The sequence below is a fragment of the Alosa alosa genome, chromosome 21 (assembly GCF_017589495.1).
Source record: "Alosa alosa isolate M-15738 ecotype Scorff River chromosome 21, AALO_Geno_1.1, whole genome shotgun sequence".
NCBI lineage: Eukaryota > Metazoa > Chordata > Actinopteri > Clupeiformes > Clupeidae > Alosa > Alosa alosa.
Window position 1 is genome coordinate 12,362,700 of NC_063209.1, and position 15,912 is coordinate 12,378,611.

The following is a 15,912-nucleotide window of genomic DNA, read 5'->3' on the forward strand; positions in this document are numbered from 1 at the left end:
GCCTAGAGAAGAGACTCTCTCCCTAGTTGTGTTCCCAAAGACACAGAAGCTCCTCGTAAGAAGAGAGTTATAAGGAGCACGACCACAGGTCCTGGACCGACACTGGACACTAGGCTGGATTTGTTTGTGTTGAATTAGAAGTGAAGTAGTGGTGGTGGTGGTGAGTTTCCCCTCTCTTCTGTCTGACAAGACAAGAGTGGCCAGAGTCCACCGGTCATTGCCATTCAAGGGCATCCGTCTGCAGCCCCCGGCGGGCAGAACGGCAGTGCGGCCTCTGGGACTGATCCGTATGGGTGCTTCCTCCTGGACGGCCCTCCAGCGCCGGACATGTGTACATTGACGAGGTGAGTCCACTTAGCTGCCTCGAGAGAGAGCTACACACAAAACACACGCAGACACACACACACACACACACACACAGACTGTCTGAGGACTCTTCTCTGTAGGATCACACATTAGTTTGAGTATTTAAATAGTATTTAAAAAGCCATTGTGATTTTAACAGCATCTGACTGGACTATTAATAACAGGGTGTAAGTAAAGGGTCAAGTTATCCTTCATTTTGTTTAAAAAAAAAAAAGCCATCCCAGCCACTATAAAATGGTTCAGGAAATGCATAATTTATCTACTATAAGCTGCACAAGATTCCTTTGATATTAGACAGATCAAATCTGGACAGCCGCTGGGGAGTGCTTTCACTTTGAAGGATTGTTTGGTCTTAGCTCTGCCCGACATATCCAGAGTTTTAGAGTTGAGAGTTGGGGGATGTGTGTGTGTGTGGGGGGGGGGGGTAAGGTTCATGGGTGACTGCATACCAGTTTGCTTTCCAAAATGGCTCACGGAAAAAGGTAATCGAGAGGATTCACAGCATTTTTTTTTTTGTGAAATGATAAATGACGCTGCTCTGCACTGTTCACCTGCACATGCTGGTGCACTAAGAATGTTTAAAAAGGATTTGTGAAGTGATGGTCATCAACATTGCAAGGAATGTATTTAAGCAATGTATTCTCTTGTACAGCACAAATTATATAAATTAATATAAAGTAAAACATTAAGAGGAGAAAGAAAACACACTGGAAGCATAATAGATACTTATTTTTTATGAGCCAAATGCATGAATGATTTCCCTTAACATCTGTGTGGTCTAATATAATATGCTTTCTGAAGAAAAGACTAGTTCTCCATCAACAGTACACTTTTATGTTGCCAAGGGGGGGAGATGAGGAAATGCACAGTGGTTTTCAAAGCATTTTAAGACAAACATTACTAAAAGTTATGAACAAAATTTTTGCTGTGTGCATTTATTTTAAGTTTGGAAGAGAGAGAGGGAAGGTTTTGAGATGTGTCACATCAAAGAGGAATCTGCTGTTAAAGCCATCTGAGTGCAAGTAAGAGCAGAACACTGAGAATCTGTCTGATCACAAAGGTTTCCTCTGTAGCTTTCAGTTTTGGCAGCACAACCAGAAATGGTGCCCTTTTAACGCTGTCTTAGGCCTGAATGTGGTGGCAACACAGACAATCTCAACTTAGAGAATCTCAACTTAGAGCATTTAGTGAAGCAGTACGTGGTGTCACAGTTAGAATGCAAAGGACTTCTACCTCAAACCCATTAACCAAATGTTTCCAATTATATAAATGAATAATATGTTCAAAACAAGCCAGTACAATTACAGCAGATGTCACCAGCCAATGAATGATCAGACTCTGCCTCAGTTAAATCATCAGACGAGTGGTTTCTTGTACACCAGGGAGCACCACTTGCTCTGAATATTCCGCCTCTGCAGAACTCCAAGCATCTCGCAGGGTCTGGATTCTGTTATGATTGCCGCTTCCATGACAACAAGATAAAGGCAGAGAGCAAATCAATGGATACAGATGTACTCTGTTGAGCGGCGAACGGACTCGTCTGTCTTTCCAACTTTCAGTTCTCCTTCGGAAAAGGCTCGGTTGCTCTTGTCTCTCTCAGCAGCGAGGTTCCTGATGGATGGGGCAAACTAGGCGTTGAGAGACCACTATTAACATCATTATAATGGGTAATATATTTCCCACAGACCTCCTGCAGAATCCTGCCACAAACTTTCCTTTTGAATTAGGGATTCAACCTTGCTAAACAGTCCATTCAACACCAGTATTATCTTGTCATTGTAACTTATTGTAACTAACTTATCACTTTGTCATTTTTACAGGATTCCCACACTCTTGAAACAAATGTCCAGATAAGGACACAAAATGTGTGGAAAATAACACAACTTGTGTTGAGAACAACACAACTTGTGTTGTTTTTTAACTAGGGCTGTCAAAATAACTGATTCATTTTGATTAATTAATTTGAGAAAAAATAACTGATTAAAAAAATTAGTGCAGATTAATCGATTCCGTATGACCTTTGACCCCGAGCCGTTCTAGTCAGTAAAAATTAGACTGTAAAATGAAGGAGAGAGAAGAAAACGTGCTGCTTAGATCATTGATTGGAACATTTACTTTTAAAAAGCGGCCTGATGGTGTTGATAAAAATAAAGTGTTGAAAATAAAGTCCTTTGCAATGTCTGCAAGTGTTGACATTGAGGGGAGTGTTAATTTATTTTCATTGTGTACACTAGGTTATATCTGTGGCCTGAAATGCCTTATGTGAACAAAAAAACTTCTTCCCGAAGCACTTTTGAATTTATTTCCTCAGCATATTAGGTCATATCATAGATTATTATGGCCATTATTTGAACAGTGAAAATAATAATAAAAGAGTTTTTGAACTTTAATGTCACTAATGCTGATTATTCAATTATTCATTTGAATTTAAATATTTAAAATACTTTCACAGCAAAAATTATATATGCGATTAATTTAGATTAATTAATCACAGCGTATGTAATTAATTAGATTTTTTTTTTTAATCGATTGACAGCCCTATTTTTAACATGTTTCCATTATGTCGCCACCACTTCTGTCAATATCCTATACATATGCCTTATTTACGTTGGTTAGAACTACACGGCCAGCGTGATTTCTGCGTGTTTCCCGCGTGTAGTGTTTGTTGCCCAAATATTTAATTTAACATATTGATGAATAAACCAACAGGTTCATGGTAAAGAGTTTAACTTGTTTAGGAAAAGTTTATTTCAGCTCAGTTTTATGCAAAAAAACAAAACATGAAAAATCATAAATCAAAAGTCATATGACCAAAAATGAAGTTTCCTTGAGTATCCTTGGTCTGTTGAGGTAACATGATTTAACCATGCCCACCCTTGAAATTTATCGACACATTAGGTACCCTGTTTTTGAAACAAATTAAAAGGGCTTTAGTGTATTATATGTGCTATGGCATGAAAACACACTATGAAACATCATTATTTGTACATTTAACATACAGGCTTCTTTGTGAAGCAACACAGTGTTTTGCTTAGTGTTGATGGTGATGAAGTGCCTTGTGGATTGGCATTTTTCATGTTTAATATTGGACGATTCACTTTCCCCCTTGGGTAGTTCTTCCAGTCAGCCAACCAGACTGTTTTTAACTAATCTTTAGTAAGGCAATATGAATGTGATAGATCCCGAGAGTTGACCACACAGATCTAGGAAACAAACACAGGTTTTGGCATGAACATTTGGATGGAGAGGATGAGTCAGTGACAACAATAATCAGCAACTGACTAACACGATCCAGCACACTTGTTCCAAATTCACAGTTTACACTGAAGCAAATAAGCAAAGCCTCCATAGAATTAGTTCCATTTTCCACATCTCTGTAAAACCACACACCTTGTGTGACTTGTTTGCTAGTTTGCATCTGCACCACTCTCTGGATTGACTCAATGTCTTTTTTTAAGTATATTTTTTTGGCCTTTTTATGCCTTTTAATGACAGGACAGTGAAGAATGACAGGAAGCGAGTGGGAGAGAGAGTCGGGGTGGGATCCGGAAAGGACCACGGGGCAGGAATCGAACCCAGGTTGCCGGCGTACGGTGCAGATGCCCCAGCCAGTCGCGTCACGGCCGGGGCCAAGTGACTCAATGTCTGACAATGTGCTTTCCCCTCTAGGTCCAGACCAGGGCATCTGCAGCAATGGGAGACTGGAGCCTACTGGGGAAGCTTCTGGAGAGTGCTCAGGAGCACAGCACCGTGGTGGGCAAGGTCTGGCTGACCGTCCTCTTCATCTTCCGCATCCTGGTGCTAGGCGCCGCTGCCGAGAAGGTGTGGGGCGACGAACAGTCGGGCTTCACCTGCGACACCAAGCAGCCCGGTTGCCAGAACGTCTGCTACGACAAGACCTTCCCCATCTCGCACATCCGCTTCTGGGTGCTGCAGATCATCTTCGTTTCCACGCCCACGCTCATCTACCTGGGCCACATCCTGCACCTGGTGCGCATGGAGGAGAAGCATAAGAACAAGGACAAGGAGCTGCTGCACCACCAGTCGCTCCAGCATCATGCCGACGACAAGCAGCTGCTAATCGCCACGGGCGCCACCACCATCACCAACGTCAAGGTCAAGAAGGCACCCGTGCGAGACGCGCAGGGTCACATCCGCCTGCAGGGCGACATCCTCCGCACCTATGTCTTCAACATCATCTTCAAGACCCTTTTCGAGGTGGGCTTCATCGTGGCACAGTACCTCTTGTACGGCTTCGAGCTGAAGCCGCTCTACACGTGCGACCGGCCGCCGTGCCCCAACCGCGTGAACTGCTACATCTCCCGCCCGACGGAGAAGACCATCTTCATCGTCTTCATGCTGGCGGTGGCCTGTCTCTCGCTGCTGCTCAACCTGGTGGAGATGTACCACCTGGGCTTCACCAAGTGCCAACAGGGACTCCGCTACAAGCAGATGGAGCTGGCATCAGAGGCGCTCTCCAAGACGCCGAGCGAGACCACTGCTGTACCCTTCGTGCCCAATTATAGTTACTACCACCCGGACCCTACCCCTTACCCCCCTGCCCCCGGGTATAGCCTCTCGCCCATGAATGGGTCGGAGTCCTCCTTCCAGCAGTACAACAGCAAGGCGGCGTACAAGCAAAACAAGGACAACCTCGCCATGGAGAGAAATAGCAAACCCGAGGAATGTGACCCGAAAACGAAAAAGGGTTCGGGGTCCGTCCCGGGGTCACCCGCCTCCACCCGCCATGGCAGGTCTGCTCGACCCCCCCGCCTCATACCCCACAAGACCAGAATAGATGACCTCAAGATCTGACTCCCATTTCAGAGGGCGGGAAATGGATGAATTGACTCGCTTCTTTTGGTGTTATATTTGCATCCTCTTATTTGAGACAAAGACTGTCTCTTGTGGCTTGATCAAATGTGATCATATTCCTGTTGTGTATTCTGTTTTTTTATGATGATAATATTGTACTTGTTTGTTACTTTGTGACACAAAAGAGGTTCCTATGTGGTACATGTATATGTTGTTAAGTAGCAGATGTTCATTCACATACATTCATATTTTATTTCACAAGTTAAACCTGACATTTTTGTGGCATTTTAAACAGCATGCTCTTCATATTATGTTCCCAGTTGTAGATACTGTATAATACCACACATCATCATATGAAACCATATTTCAGTGTAGATGCTGGGTATGATTCATTCCTGATGTCTTAAACAGCCCTATGTTTCTTTCTCTGTGATTTGTTGTTTTACAACCTGCTCTGAGAAAGGAGTAAGAAACCAGAGAGCTGGAATTCAGCGAGTCTGTATTAGGGCATTGGAAAATATTTTATTAAACCGACCTCTGCCATTGACATAATTTACTTACAGCTGTGGACTGTGTATGCGTGTGTGTGTGTGTGTGTGTGTGTGTGGACATATTATGTGACCTTGGCTTAAGTGCGGTGATTTGCAGTTCTTAATTAAATGTCACACAGCTCATTGTTATACTTCAAATGCTGAGAGAATTATCTGTCTCTATCATTGCAAATGAGTCACGTATTTGGAACAATGTGAAGACAGAACCATTAAGACAAACAGGGGAGGATATAGTCTGTCTTTAGGCCTATGGCTGGTCAGTTTGCATATGTTAATGTCCAAATGTAGGTTAAACTTTTGATGCGCAGTATACTGTTACCAAGAAGTCTCTTCCCCACTGAAATAGCTTTCTGACACCTGATAAATTTTCATTGCGGCAGACACTGTGTCTGTTTACAGTGCAGGCTACGGAGAATGCTTACTGAGGCAACATGAGCAGTGTTGGGAAGTCACATAATACATGTAACAGAATTACATATTTAAAATACAAAATATGAATACAATTATGAATACAATTACAATTTAAATTGGTGGTATTCAGTTACACTAATCACTTGAGGGAATTACATAGGCTTGTTAAACTCAAATCCCAATATTTCTATAACCAAAACAAGCGTGCATCTTTCAGGTGCCTTCTTTCTCTTTCTCTCTCTGGTTACATTAATAGCCTAAATGAAAACATCTCAGGGAATGTAAAATCAGATTGGTTGTAGGCCAATAGGGCTTGTGTCCAGCCTACATATTTTAGACCAGTTCAGACAAAAACATTGCTGTTGCAGGGTCTATGACACAATGATGTCAATGGTCTATCAAATATTGAGTTTGCATTGGTTGTGGGTGTAGAAACCTCACATAACCTGACATGACTGTTTCTTGCACAGTGCACAGAGGAAATATAAAAAAAATCCTGATGTATTCCTGTAATATGTGGCAGAATACATTTAAAAGTAGCCTTTCAAACATTGGATATGTGCATGTGTCAGACACATCAATGGAAAAATTAACAGATCTACATCTAGGGTTTTTTTTTTTTTTTTTTTTTTTTTTGGGGCAGATGGGCAGATAAAAAGTAATCAATCTGGTTATCGGTTGTACTCACATTTAAATTTGAGGTTTATGATAGATAGATCAATAATGTCTAGTCACTGTCTGGTAGCCATATGCTCCCTTAGGGAGTCTACTCCTAGCCTACTTTAGACACCCTACCATAATCGAAGGATGTCTCTTTACTGCTGTTTACCAAGAGCCTTGTGCAATCACTAATAATACTTAGCGTTGCACCAGGGCATGCGCACGTAGGCTATCAGAGCTTTGAGATGCATCATATTTTAAAAATATACGTTGCGAATTGGAAAGAGTGTGCAACGTGGTGTGAGGTTACTCAAATCTCGTTAGGTCTTTAACCTCTTCGGATCTCTCTTCGTCACTGTCCAGCCAATTGAGCCAAAGGGTTAAAATTAGCTGTCTTCACAAACATTTCTAAGTTGCATTCCAACTTGCACACAGAGTAGCACTTCAAAGATCTGCACCGAGTTAAAATTAGCTCACCCGACGCGCGTGGGGGAGTTCTTTCTGTCTGTCTTGTCGTAAGAGTGTCAACTTGAGTGCAAAAGGTAGTCATCACAACTGTATTGATTTCTATGAGCTCTGTGTCAGTTTTCACGCTGGACAATATTGGCCTCTGGGGTCAGTAAGAAATGACCCTATTGAGACGAAGCGACGGTTAAATATGGCAGAGCTAGGGCCTGAGTCCTGGTGTCACGGATACAACCACCCACAAGTATGCCGCTGGTTTTAAAATAATCTCCCTAAGGGAAATGCATCCTTGACGTCTTGAATTCGGATAAACAGTCAGATATTTAGGGATTACGGAATGTAAATTACCCAGTTAAGCAGATGGTTTGTAGTTTTATTTTATGATGCACTAACCTCTAAATGAGACTAGGGAAACCCAAACCAATTAAATCAATGGCTAAATACATAGTGGTTTCATGTCTGAAGTGATTCCAGAAGGCTTATTTATTCATTCATTTATTTGTTAATTCATTCATTCATTCATTCATTTATTTATTTGGATTTCATATTATACAAGAATATGTGACAGTAACTTAAAATTTTATGGAAAACTCCATGGATCTGTACAGGTAATCTGTAGATTCTCAGAATCTGTAGATTTTTTAAACAGGAAAATAACTCATTTAATGAAAGAGCAAACTCAGCCCCAAGCCACTCGCACTGTTCTTTCTCGTGTATGGAAGTATGGGCTGATAATCAAACCAAGCCCACATGTGAACCACAAAGACCATAGTCTTAAAAGTGCAAATCTCTTCATACTTATCTTGATTTGGAACATTTCCCTTTTACGTTCAACATTTAGTGCTGAAATATCATTCCCAGTTTGTTTTGACTGATTTCCCCCTTCCACAAGCCCTGCTTGTCGTAAAATGCATCAGTTCCATCTCACTTCAAATCCATTTTGTTGGAGTCCCCTTCAAAAGCAAGGTTGTCATAGATCTGGTGAAACTCTGTCGTGGAACCCTGGTTCTGCTCTGGCTTCGGTCCAGCCTCAATGGGTTCTGCAGTTACAAAGCAAAAGGAACCATGTCATGCAAGCAACAAGTTCTTCATTTTGTGTGGGCCTGCCATGTTCATAGAGCAATAACAAAGTAATGTGGGGAAAGAGTCTTTTCTGCATCTGAACTCTGTAACACTTGATCTAAGGCCATATAGCAATGTGCTCAATATTGACCAGAACGAGGCTAAAGGGTACACTTTCCATTACACCTCAGTCCAGCAGATGGTGGTAATGCACTCCGTTTGCAAACTGGCAAAAAACAATCTCACAGAAAAAGAAGAAGGGTTCGCTCATAGATATTAGAAAGCTAGATACCGCATTAGGCTCCAGAACGTATGTAAATAGCGCCGCCATCTTGGTGGGGGCAACAATCACTGGAGGCCAATGGTGACTCTGACTGGAAATCAGAAAGGTGTCTCTGATTGACGGCAAGTGTTGCCCATAGACAGTAAAGGTGTTGCCCCCAGCAATATGGGGGCCGTGTTTACGATGCCACCTAATACAACTCGACAGACAATGCGGTATCTAGCTTTCTAATATCTATGGGTTCGCTGGCCTGTTCTTCTTCTTCTTCAGTGAGTTTTTTAGTCAGTTTGCAAACAGAGTGCATTACCTCCACCATCTGCTGGACAGAGGTGTAATGGCAAGTGTACCCTGTAGCCTCGCTCTGGCCATCGGGTCAATAAGGCGAATGGTGATCTGAGTGAATGTTTACCGTTATAGCTAAGGATATGCAAAGTTTGATTGTTGGTAGTGCAACCATTTCATGAGATAAAATTGTCTCCAATCTGCAATGAAACTGAATAAGTCGTTATTCATATGCCACAGCAAGTGATTGATTGTTAAAGGTGCCATGTGTAAGAATTGAGGTAAAAATATCCAAAAAATTAGCTACACGCATAAAAAGAATGAGAAGAAATAAGGGCGATGATGTCATTAAAAAATGACAAGGTATAGTGCTGCAGAGATATCAACCTGAATTAGCATGCTAAATTACTAGCCACAGCCCGACAGGTGTCATAATACCAGTTTCAGCCATGGGAGCAACATAACCACCAGCCAAACTGCAATACACGTTTCTCGGTTGTTACTCTAGGGTAGACCAACTCACTTTCTGGAGGTATACTGCCCCCATCTTTTATGGAATCTGGAGTATGAATTGATTTTTTGGCGGACATTACATTACATGGCACCTTTAATGTGTTACACAGGTCATAGGGCTGTAAGGACCGGCTGCCTATAATGGCTTAGGACACTCACCCTGGCTCGTCTGCTGTGCTGGTGGAGTATCCTCCTCAGGGTCTGACAATTCCACCTCGTCAAGATTTTCATAAAAAGGGCTCAGCCGCGAGTCTGGGTAAAACCTGACATCTAGTGGTGAAGGAGTGGACCCGACACTGACCTCCTCATCCACCGTCTAGAAAAGGAAGCGCATGAGAAAAAAAAGCATGAAAAGAGTTAGAAGAATTAGGGTGGAAAGAAAGTTTTGTGTTTAAGAAAAAAAAAAACAGGAGATCTGTTCTTTTTTTTTTCTCAGGTGGCATTTGCCTCAATGGAGCTGCCTGTCACTGTGGCAGCCCGGGTGGAGAACACTGACCTTCACTCCCAAGATGTTGCATTTACACATGGGACAGGTGCGATGCTCCAACAGCCACGGCTCAATGCAGGGTTTGTGAAAGAAGTGACTAGTGGGGGAGAGGAAGAAGCAGACATTTCACTACCCTCTTCTAGAGTGCCCTTCTAATGACATCATAAAACAGTGACGAGGCCCATCATAATAATAATAAAAAAAAAGTCATTCCTGTCTTCTTGCTGAGTCATAGTGCATATATATAGGTGTAGGTGAGACTCTAGAATAGGAGGCAGAAATGAAGTGGCCATTCAAATGACTACATTATAATTGTGATCATGAAGGTTGAAAGGAAGAGGTCATGAGAAGCATAGGTCATAAGGCCCATTTTGTGACCTGAAGTAAAGGAACTGAAGCTTGTTCCCGCCGAGCAATGTAAGCCTTATCTGAGTCCAACAATAGGTAACTTTATCCTGCTGGGACTATCAGCTGAGGCAACGGCCAGAAACCACACACCCAAACTTTCCAGCCGGAGAGCTGATAAGAAGCCATTGGTCAAGGGGCAGTGAGTTATATGATGGGACGAGAGGGCGTTACAGTGCTGTTTGCCTTGTTTTGAATATAACAGCACAATGAGGCCTTTCTGGGCCACTAACCCAATCCATGATTGTGTGTGATAAAAGAGCATTTTGTGTTTTAGAACAATTATGATGTTGTCATGATATTCTCATTTATTATGTCTTTGGCTATGCTCAAAGTCAGATAATTTTGGTCACGTCAAATATAGCACAAGAAATTGCCACAAATCTGTTGTTGATTTTTTACATGTTGAATACATTTGTGGAAATCATTATGTCACACAGAACTTTTCTGCAATATATAAGGGCAGATTAAGATACATATATGACATACTTATCTCTTTACCATGAAATGTATAAATGCCATAACAAAAGGTAAAGAGCAAGTTCTCTGGGAAGTGGAGCTGATATGAAGTAACATACCCGCAGGTTAGGATCATCACTGGTTCCAAATGCTTGTAGCCCTCTATGCACACAGCGCAGGTATGGTTGTCTGACCCTACCTCCTTTCAATACCAATATACACACACACGCACACACACACACACACACACACACCACACACATACACACACACACACACACACACACACACACAATACACAAGGAAGTTAGAGGAATCCACATGGTTGATGATTGCTTTCTTTGTTTACACTTCGTTAACAAGAATGTTGTCTCAGTAATTTTACCGAAGAGCAAAATTGTCAAGTAATCCCTGCCATGATACTATTGCACCGACCAGCTACTTTCATTAGTAAGGTAAGAAGAGAGTGTCACTGTTATTCTAGACTCTTGTTTTCAGGGGGGAAGTTAAGCACAGGGATGCCACACAAACAGGCACAAAGGCCTGTGGCTGTGGTGGACAGGTAAAATACCATAGTACTGTACCTCATCTCCTTTCCTTAGAGTTCGAACCTTTAGCTTCTCAATCGCTTTCTGGGCCACAGATTTCAGTTGTCTCTGGGAACACACAGGCAGTTAGAGTTAGGACACTGGCTGCTATGGGATTTTATATTTCATAGAATAATCACTGGCTTAAAATGGAAAAACAGTGGTGTACAGAATGTTGTAAAATCAAAATTGTAGGCCTACTGTCTGTTATCTAAGTCTCTCCATAAAGTAATTCAATTAACGGCTCAAAAACACAACAAAGGCATTTCGGAGCAGTGGTCCAACCTCTTGCTCAAACAAATCCTGTTCTGCATGTGAAGAAGTGGATGGCTACAAGAACAAAGCAGCACGCTCGCTCTTAACCAGACACACAGTGTGCTCATTCAAACCACAGGTGTTAGTCTGAGCAAACACTGACCACCATGCCTCCACCCGCCCCCCCCCCGGAAACTATTTCACGAATTTTACTGGAAAACAGTGTCATAAAAAATGCAGTTGTTAAGAATCAAGAAGCTTTATCACCACGCTGACGACATAAATATTTCAAAGAATCAATATAACCATAAAGGTGCTGTTTTGTGCCATCTTGTTTATAGTCCCTGCATGTTGTGGCTCATGCATGGCTGTGTAACTACACTGCACACCTCATCTGTCGTTTTTTCTTATCTATACTGTATAACCAGATAACAAGGAGAGATCTATAGTCCTGATGTACGACTCACTTTACTTTTTGTTTCACTCCAGTAGACTGTGAAAAGACTGGATGATACACGTTTTCAGGGCAGCGTTTTTATGAAACCTAACTGAAACTGTCTAAATCAGAGCCTACCTGAAAAAGCTTACGCTAATAATAATCAAAGCCATTTCTATGGAGGGTTAGCAATCAGAGAGGAGCAGAATTGTTGGTCACACACAACAGCAACAACAACAACAACAGTGACCTTGGAGTTCTTGTTGCCCGATAGGGAAAGAGCCCTGCGACTTGTAACTTCAAGGTAAGGTCTGCAATTCTGGTGAAAATTTGTTGAAGATAGATAGATAGATAGATAGATAGATAGATAGATGGATGGATAGATACATACATACATACTGTACATACACACATACACACACACACACACACACACACACAACACACTCACCTACACAAATACATACATAGACAGATCGATTTAACGTGCAAATTGGTTGAAATTGTCTGGTTTAATTCCTATTGACAGAGCTACCCTGACTGTGTTCGAACAACAGCTGTCTTGAGCACACACTCAGAATGGAAAGCTACAGTGTAAAACAAGGCTGAAACCTGCTGGATTTAACTACCAAAGACAGACTGCACATAATGTCCCCTCCCCTCTCACCTGTTCTCTCCTCAGCATTATGTGCTGGTGGATTTTCTTCACCGAGAGGATGGTGAAGTAGGCCATGGTCACGGCGGTCACTGCAAAGAAGGTGAAGGACATGATGTAGATCCAGATTGGATTGGCCCAGGGCCCGTGAGGGTTGCCCAACTCAATGTTCATGAAGACCTCATGCCCTGCATGGACCAGACTGGCGATGTCCTTGCCGAGTTCGTTGCCAATCATGACAACAACAACCCCTCCAGTGCCTGTGGAACAACAGCAATAGTGTATAAACACAAATTGAATATACTGTGTGATCATCAAGAACGATTTTTTGTCACATGTGCCATTTTAGTGTTAGCGGGCAGTGTTTGAGATAGATGCTTGCCACAGAGGAAGTGGGTGACTTCACATGTGAAACACTTGAAGAAACACACACACACACACACACACACACACTCATTCACAAAGAGCCATTCTGCTACATATCTACATACACAGGCTCTGTCCAATGCCCTTTACATGCCAACTCTTGTCAACTCGTTATGTATTTGGCAATACAACGTGTTTTTGTTATGCCATTAAACACATAAGGACTGAATTAAATTGCATTCATCGACCATAATACAGCTTTATTCCGCACCATTTGCCCCACCTCCCTTATTCTGGTATTGCTGTAGATCACTATTGATATAACTTATCACTGTAGAGGTCATTACAAAGGAGTACCCTCAAGACAAATGTCAAAACAATTTGATCGATGATTGATTACAGTAACTGATGAATCATCTCTTCCTCATGATTGAAGGCATTCTTGTTGATTGTGCATAATTTGTCGTGGATATGATATGGATATTCTGACAATGCTTAAGCCCTTCATGAAGGCCTGTCCTGATTCCTCAACAGTTAGTGTTACGCAACGTGGGAATTCTCTGACCCTGCATTTCTTAATGTAAGCAATATATGTCCTGCAGTTGGCCAGTAACAAAGGATTTATGAACAAAGGTTTCACAAAGAGTGAAGCAATATTTGCATTTACGATAAGCCGCCATTTCAATACCAGCCTGGATTAACTAGTTATGAGCCGCCTCTTTTTTTTCCAAGGTCAGTGCGAACTGTACACTTAAGGTCCATACTGAATGAAATGAAATCCACAATCTCAAGTTAGAGAGAGTGGTGTGTTGGGTAAGTTTTTCCTATCTCGGCCTGACACAGATATGATAGCAGCGTGTGTTAACAGCAACAGTCTTGCTATAACAGTGTTAAAGGTGACAGTGAATTGGAGTAATTAAACACTAAAGCTTGACAGACTCATTTGTATTTTAGAGTCGATTAGTAATCTTTACAGTAATACATCTACCTAGATGAATTCACAGGTGCATTGAGTGACCATTACAAGTAGGCAAGTTGAACTGTCCAGTACTAAAAGTCAGTTGCCTTTTTCCTGTATGCAAGTGAGGAACTGTTTGATCAGCTAACACAGATCTCACATCACACACACACACACACACACACACACACACACACACACACACAACACACACACACAACACACACACACACACACACACACACACACACACAGACAAACAGACACACACACACAGAGTGGTTCATTTTCCATGTTTCCTAATCAGCACACCGTGTTCGTTGATCCCTGCTGATACTCTACCTGAGTGGCTCATGGTGTTAGTCTCATTGCCGGTACCATCAAGGTTATAGATGACCACTGCGGACGCATTGTACTTTGTGGCAGCGCTGATCTTCTCTTTGTACGTACAGTTTCCTCGCTTGATGAGTGCGATCCAGGGCGACTGGGAGACGCTGAAGGTGGTATGGTTGCACGCCTGGGGGTCCTCGTTAGGGAGCACCACCAGACCACTCTCCCCGAGCAGCGGCGAGTCCTGGCCATACAGGCCACACTCGCATGGCTTCGAGGTGAGGTTCCCCACTCTCACCGACACGTCGGCTGTCCAGTAAAGCAGGATGAAGCCGGAGCACTCCGCCACACAAGCCATCAGGCAGACCCAGGCAAAAAATCGTCTCCCACTCCAGCTCATCTTTCTTTCTCTTTCTTTCCTTCCCCCTCTTTTTGTTTTCCTGAGACTAGATTATGTTTGTTTGCTTTCCTTCCCCCTCTTTTTGTTTTCCTGAGACTAGATTATGTTTGTTTGCTTTCCTTCCAGAGCTCTTTTTCTTCTTTTCCCTTCAGCTCTGGTCGCCGTGGAAATCCATGTAGCGACTGGCTGCACTACCTATACCTGGCGAAAGGTAATAAGATAGGATTGTGTGGTAACCCAAGATCTCTTGACGTCAGCTCGGAGGTTGTGTTATCTCAGTGGACCTTGAACACCAGTGGAGGTAATGTGTTCTCAACCAGGGCAGGGCTCCTGACAGTCTCAAACTAAGGGATCAGAAGATACACTTTGTCAAAGAGAGATTGAGGAAGAGATTGAGAGGGGGCGTGGTTTTTTTTTTTTTAATCATCTTTGTGGATAAACTGAGAATGCATGAAATGAATTTTTAGTTTGGTTATGGTAAGAATAATTGATTGTGGTTTTACACTCTCGATATGGATGAGCTCTCAAAACATTATCATGTGGATGTGAAGCTATTTGAAAACGTGACATGAATCTTACAGCTGACTTAGCCAACACTATTCTCCCTGTATCTCCTCAAGAACGACTTTCCCTTTAGTTCCTCGCGGAAGACAATAGAAGAGATAGAAATTACAAAACAAAGAAACACACAAACATTTCACAAATATACAATAGAAATGACAAAACAAAGAAACACACAAACATTTCATATACACTACCAACGTTTGGACACAATTACTCATTTGACTGGTAGTGTGTATATATATCCTGTTCCCTTCTTCCATATGTTTTGCACTACAGGAACAATATGCAGTGTACCATATCTATTAGTATTTGTTTAGCCTTTGTGTGTCTCATACAAGTCCTCCTCTAACAATTCACATTGCCCACCTAGTCAGTCCTACATTTACAGTATCAAAAATGTTTCTATACCTAAATCTATTTGAATTGAACATTGTATACGTTCAAATAGGAGGTTTTATATTTCGTGCCTGAGGTTGTGCACAAGCAAAAGGACAACAACAAGGCAACAACTCTCAATAATATATCTGGTATCTGTTTTTTAGAGAGCCCTTATAGATTAGATTAGATTAGATAAAGTTGAATCTAATCTAATATAATCTATA

At 42.1% G+C, this 15,912-nt stretch overlaps 2 protein-coding genes across 3 annotated transcripts; one reads left to right on the forward strand and one right to left on the reverse strand.

The window, feature by feature from the left end:
- The first annotated feature begins 174 nt into the window (after window positions 1–174).
- LOC125286486 (gap junction alpha-3 protein-like) lies at window positions 175–5,737 on the forward strand. Its single transcript, XM_048231612.1, has 2 exons — window positions 175–344; window positions 4,036–5,737. The coding sequence occupies exon 2, from the start codon at window positions 4,060–4,062 to the stop codon at window positions 5,179–5,181; it is 1,122 nt and encodes a 373-aa protein (XP_048087569.1). The 5' UTR covers window positions 175–344; window positions 4,036–4,059; the 3' UTR covers window positions 5,182–5,737.
- A 2,010-nt stretch (window positions 5,738–7,747) lies between these two features.
- Window positions 7,748–14,994, reverse strand: LOC125286485 (RING finger protein 148-like). Of its 2 annotated transcripts, XM_048231610.1 has the most exons (8): window positions 14,359–14,994; window positions 12,705–12,952; window positions 12,288–12,356; window positions 11,344–11,415; window positions 10,879–10,961; window positions 9,905–9,992; window positions 9,568–9,724; window positions 7,748–8,308 (listed from the first exon to the last, which is right to left on the reverse strand). In XM_048231610.1, exons 1-8 carry the CDS (start codon window positions 14,744–14,746, stop codon window positions 8,193–8,195), a joined length of 1,221 nt encoding a protein of 406 aa, XP_048087567.1. In that variant the 5' UTR covers window positions 14,747–14,994; the 3' UTR covers window positions 7,748–8,192. The 2 variants fall into 2 exon arrangements, with proteins under 2 accessions (XP_048087567.1, XP_048087568.1); XM_048231611.1 differs by lacking the exon at window positions 12,288–12,356 and having other exon boundaries at window positions 14,359–14,984.
- Window positions 14,995–15,912: the final 918 nt, after the last annotated feature.

Excerpts from the sequence above, each read along its gene's own strand:
- LOC125286486 (XM_048231612.1), top strand. The coding sequence starts at position 4,060 with ATGGGAGACTGGAGCCTACTGGGGAAGCTTCTGGAGAGTGCTCAGGAG.
- LOC125286485 (XM_048231610.1), bottom strand. The coding sequence starts at position 14,746 with ATGAGCTGGAGTGGGAGACGATTTTTTGCCTGGGTCTGCCTGATGGCT. Across the intron at positions 11,416-12,287 it reads CGGGCAACAAGAACTCCAAG|AGACAACTGAAATCTGTGGC; the intron begins GTCACTGTTGTT and ends GTGTGTTCCCAG. Across the intron at positions 8,309-9,567 it reads AGCACAGCAGACGAGCCAGG|AACCCATTGAGGCTGGACCG; the intron begins GTGAGTGTCCTA and ends TTGTAACTGCAG.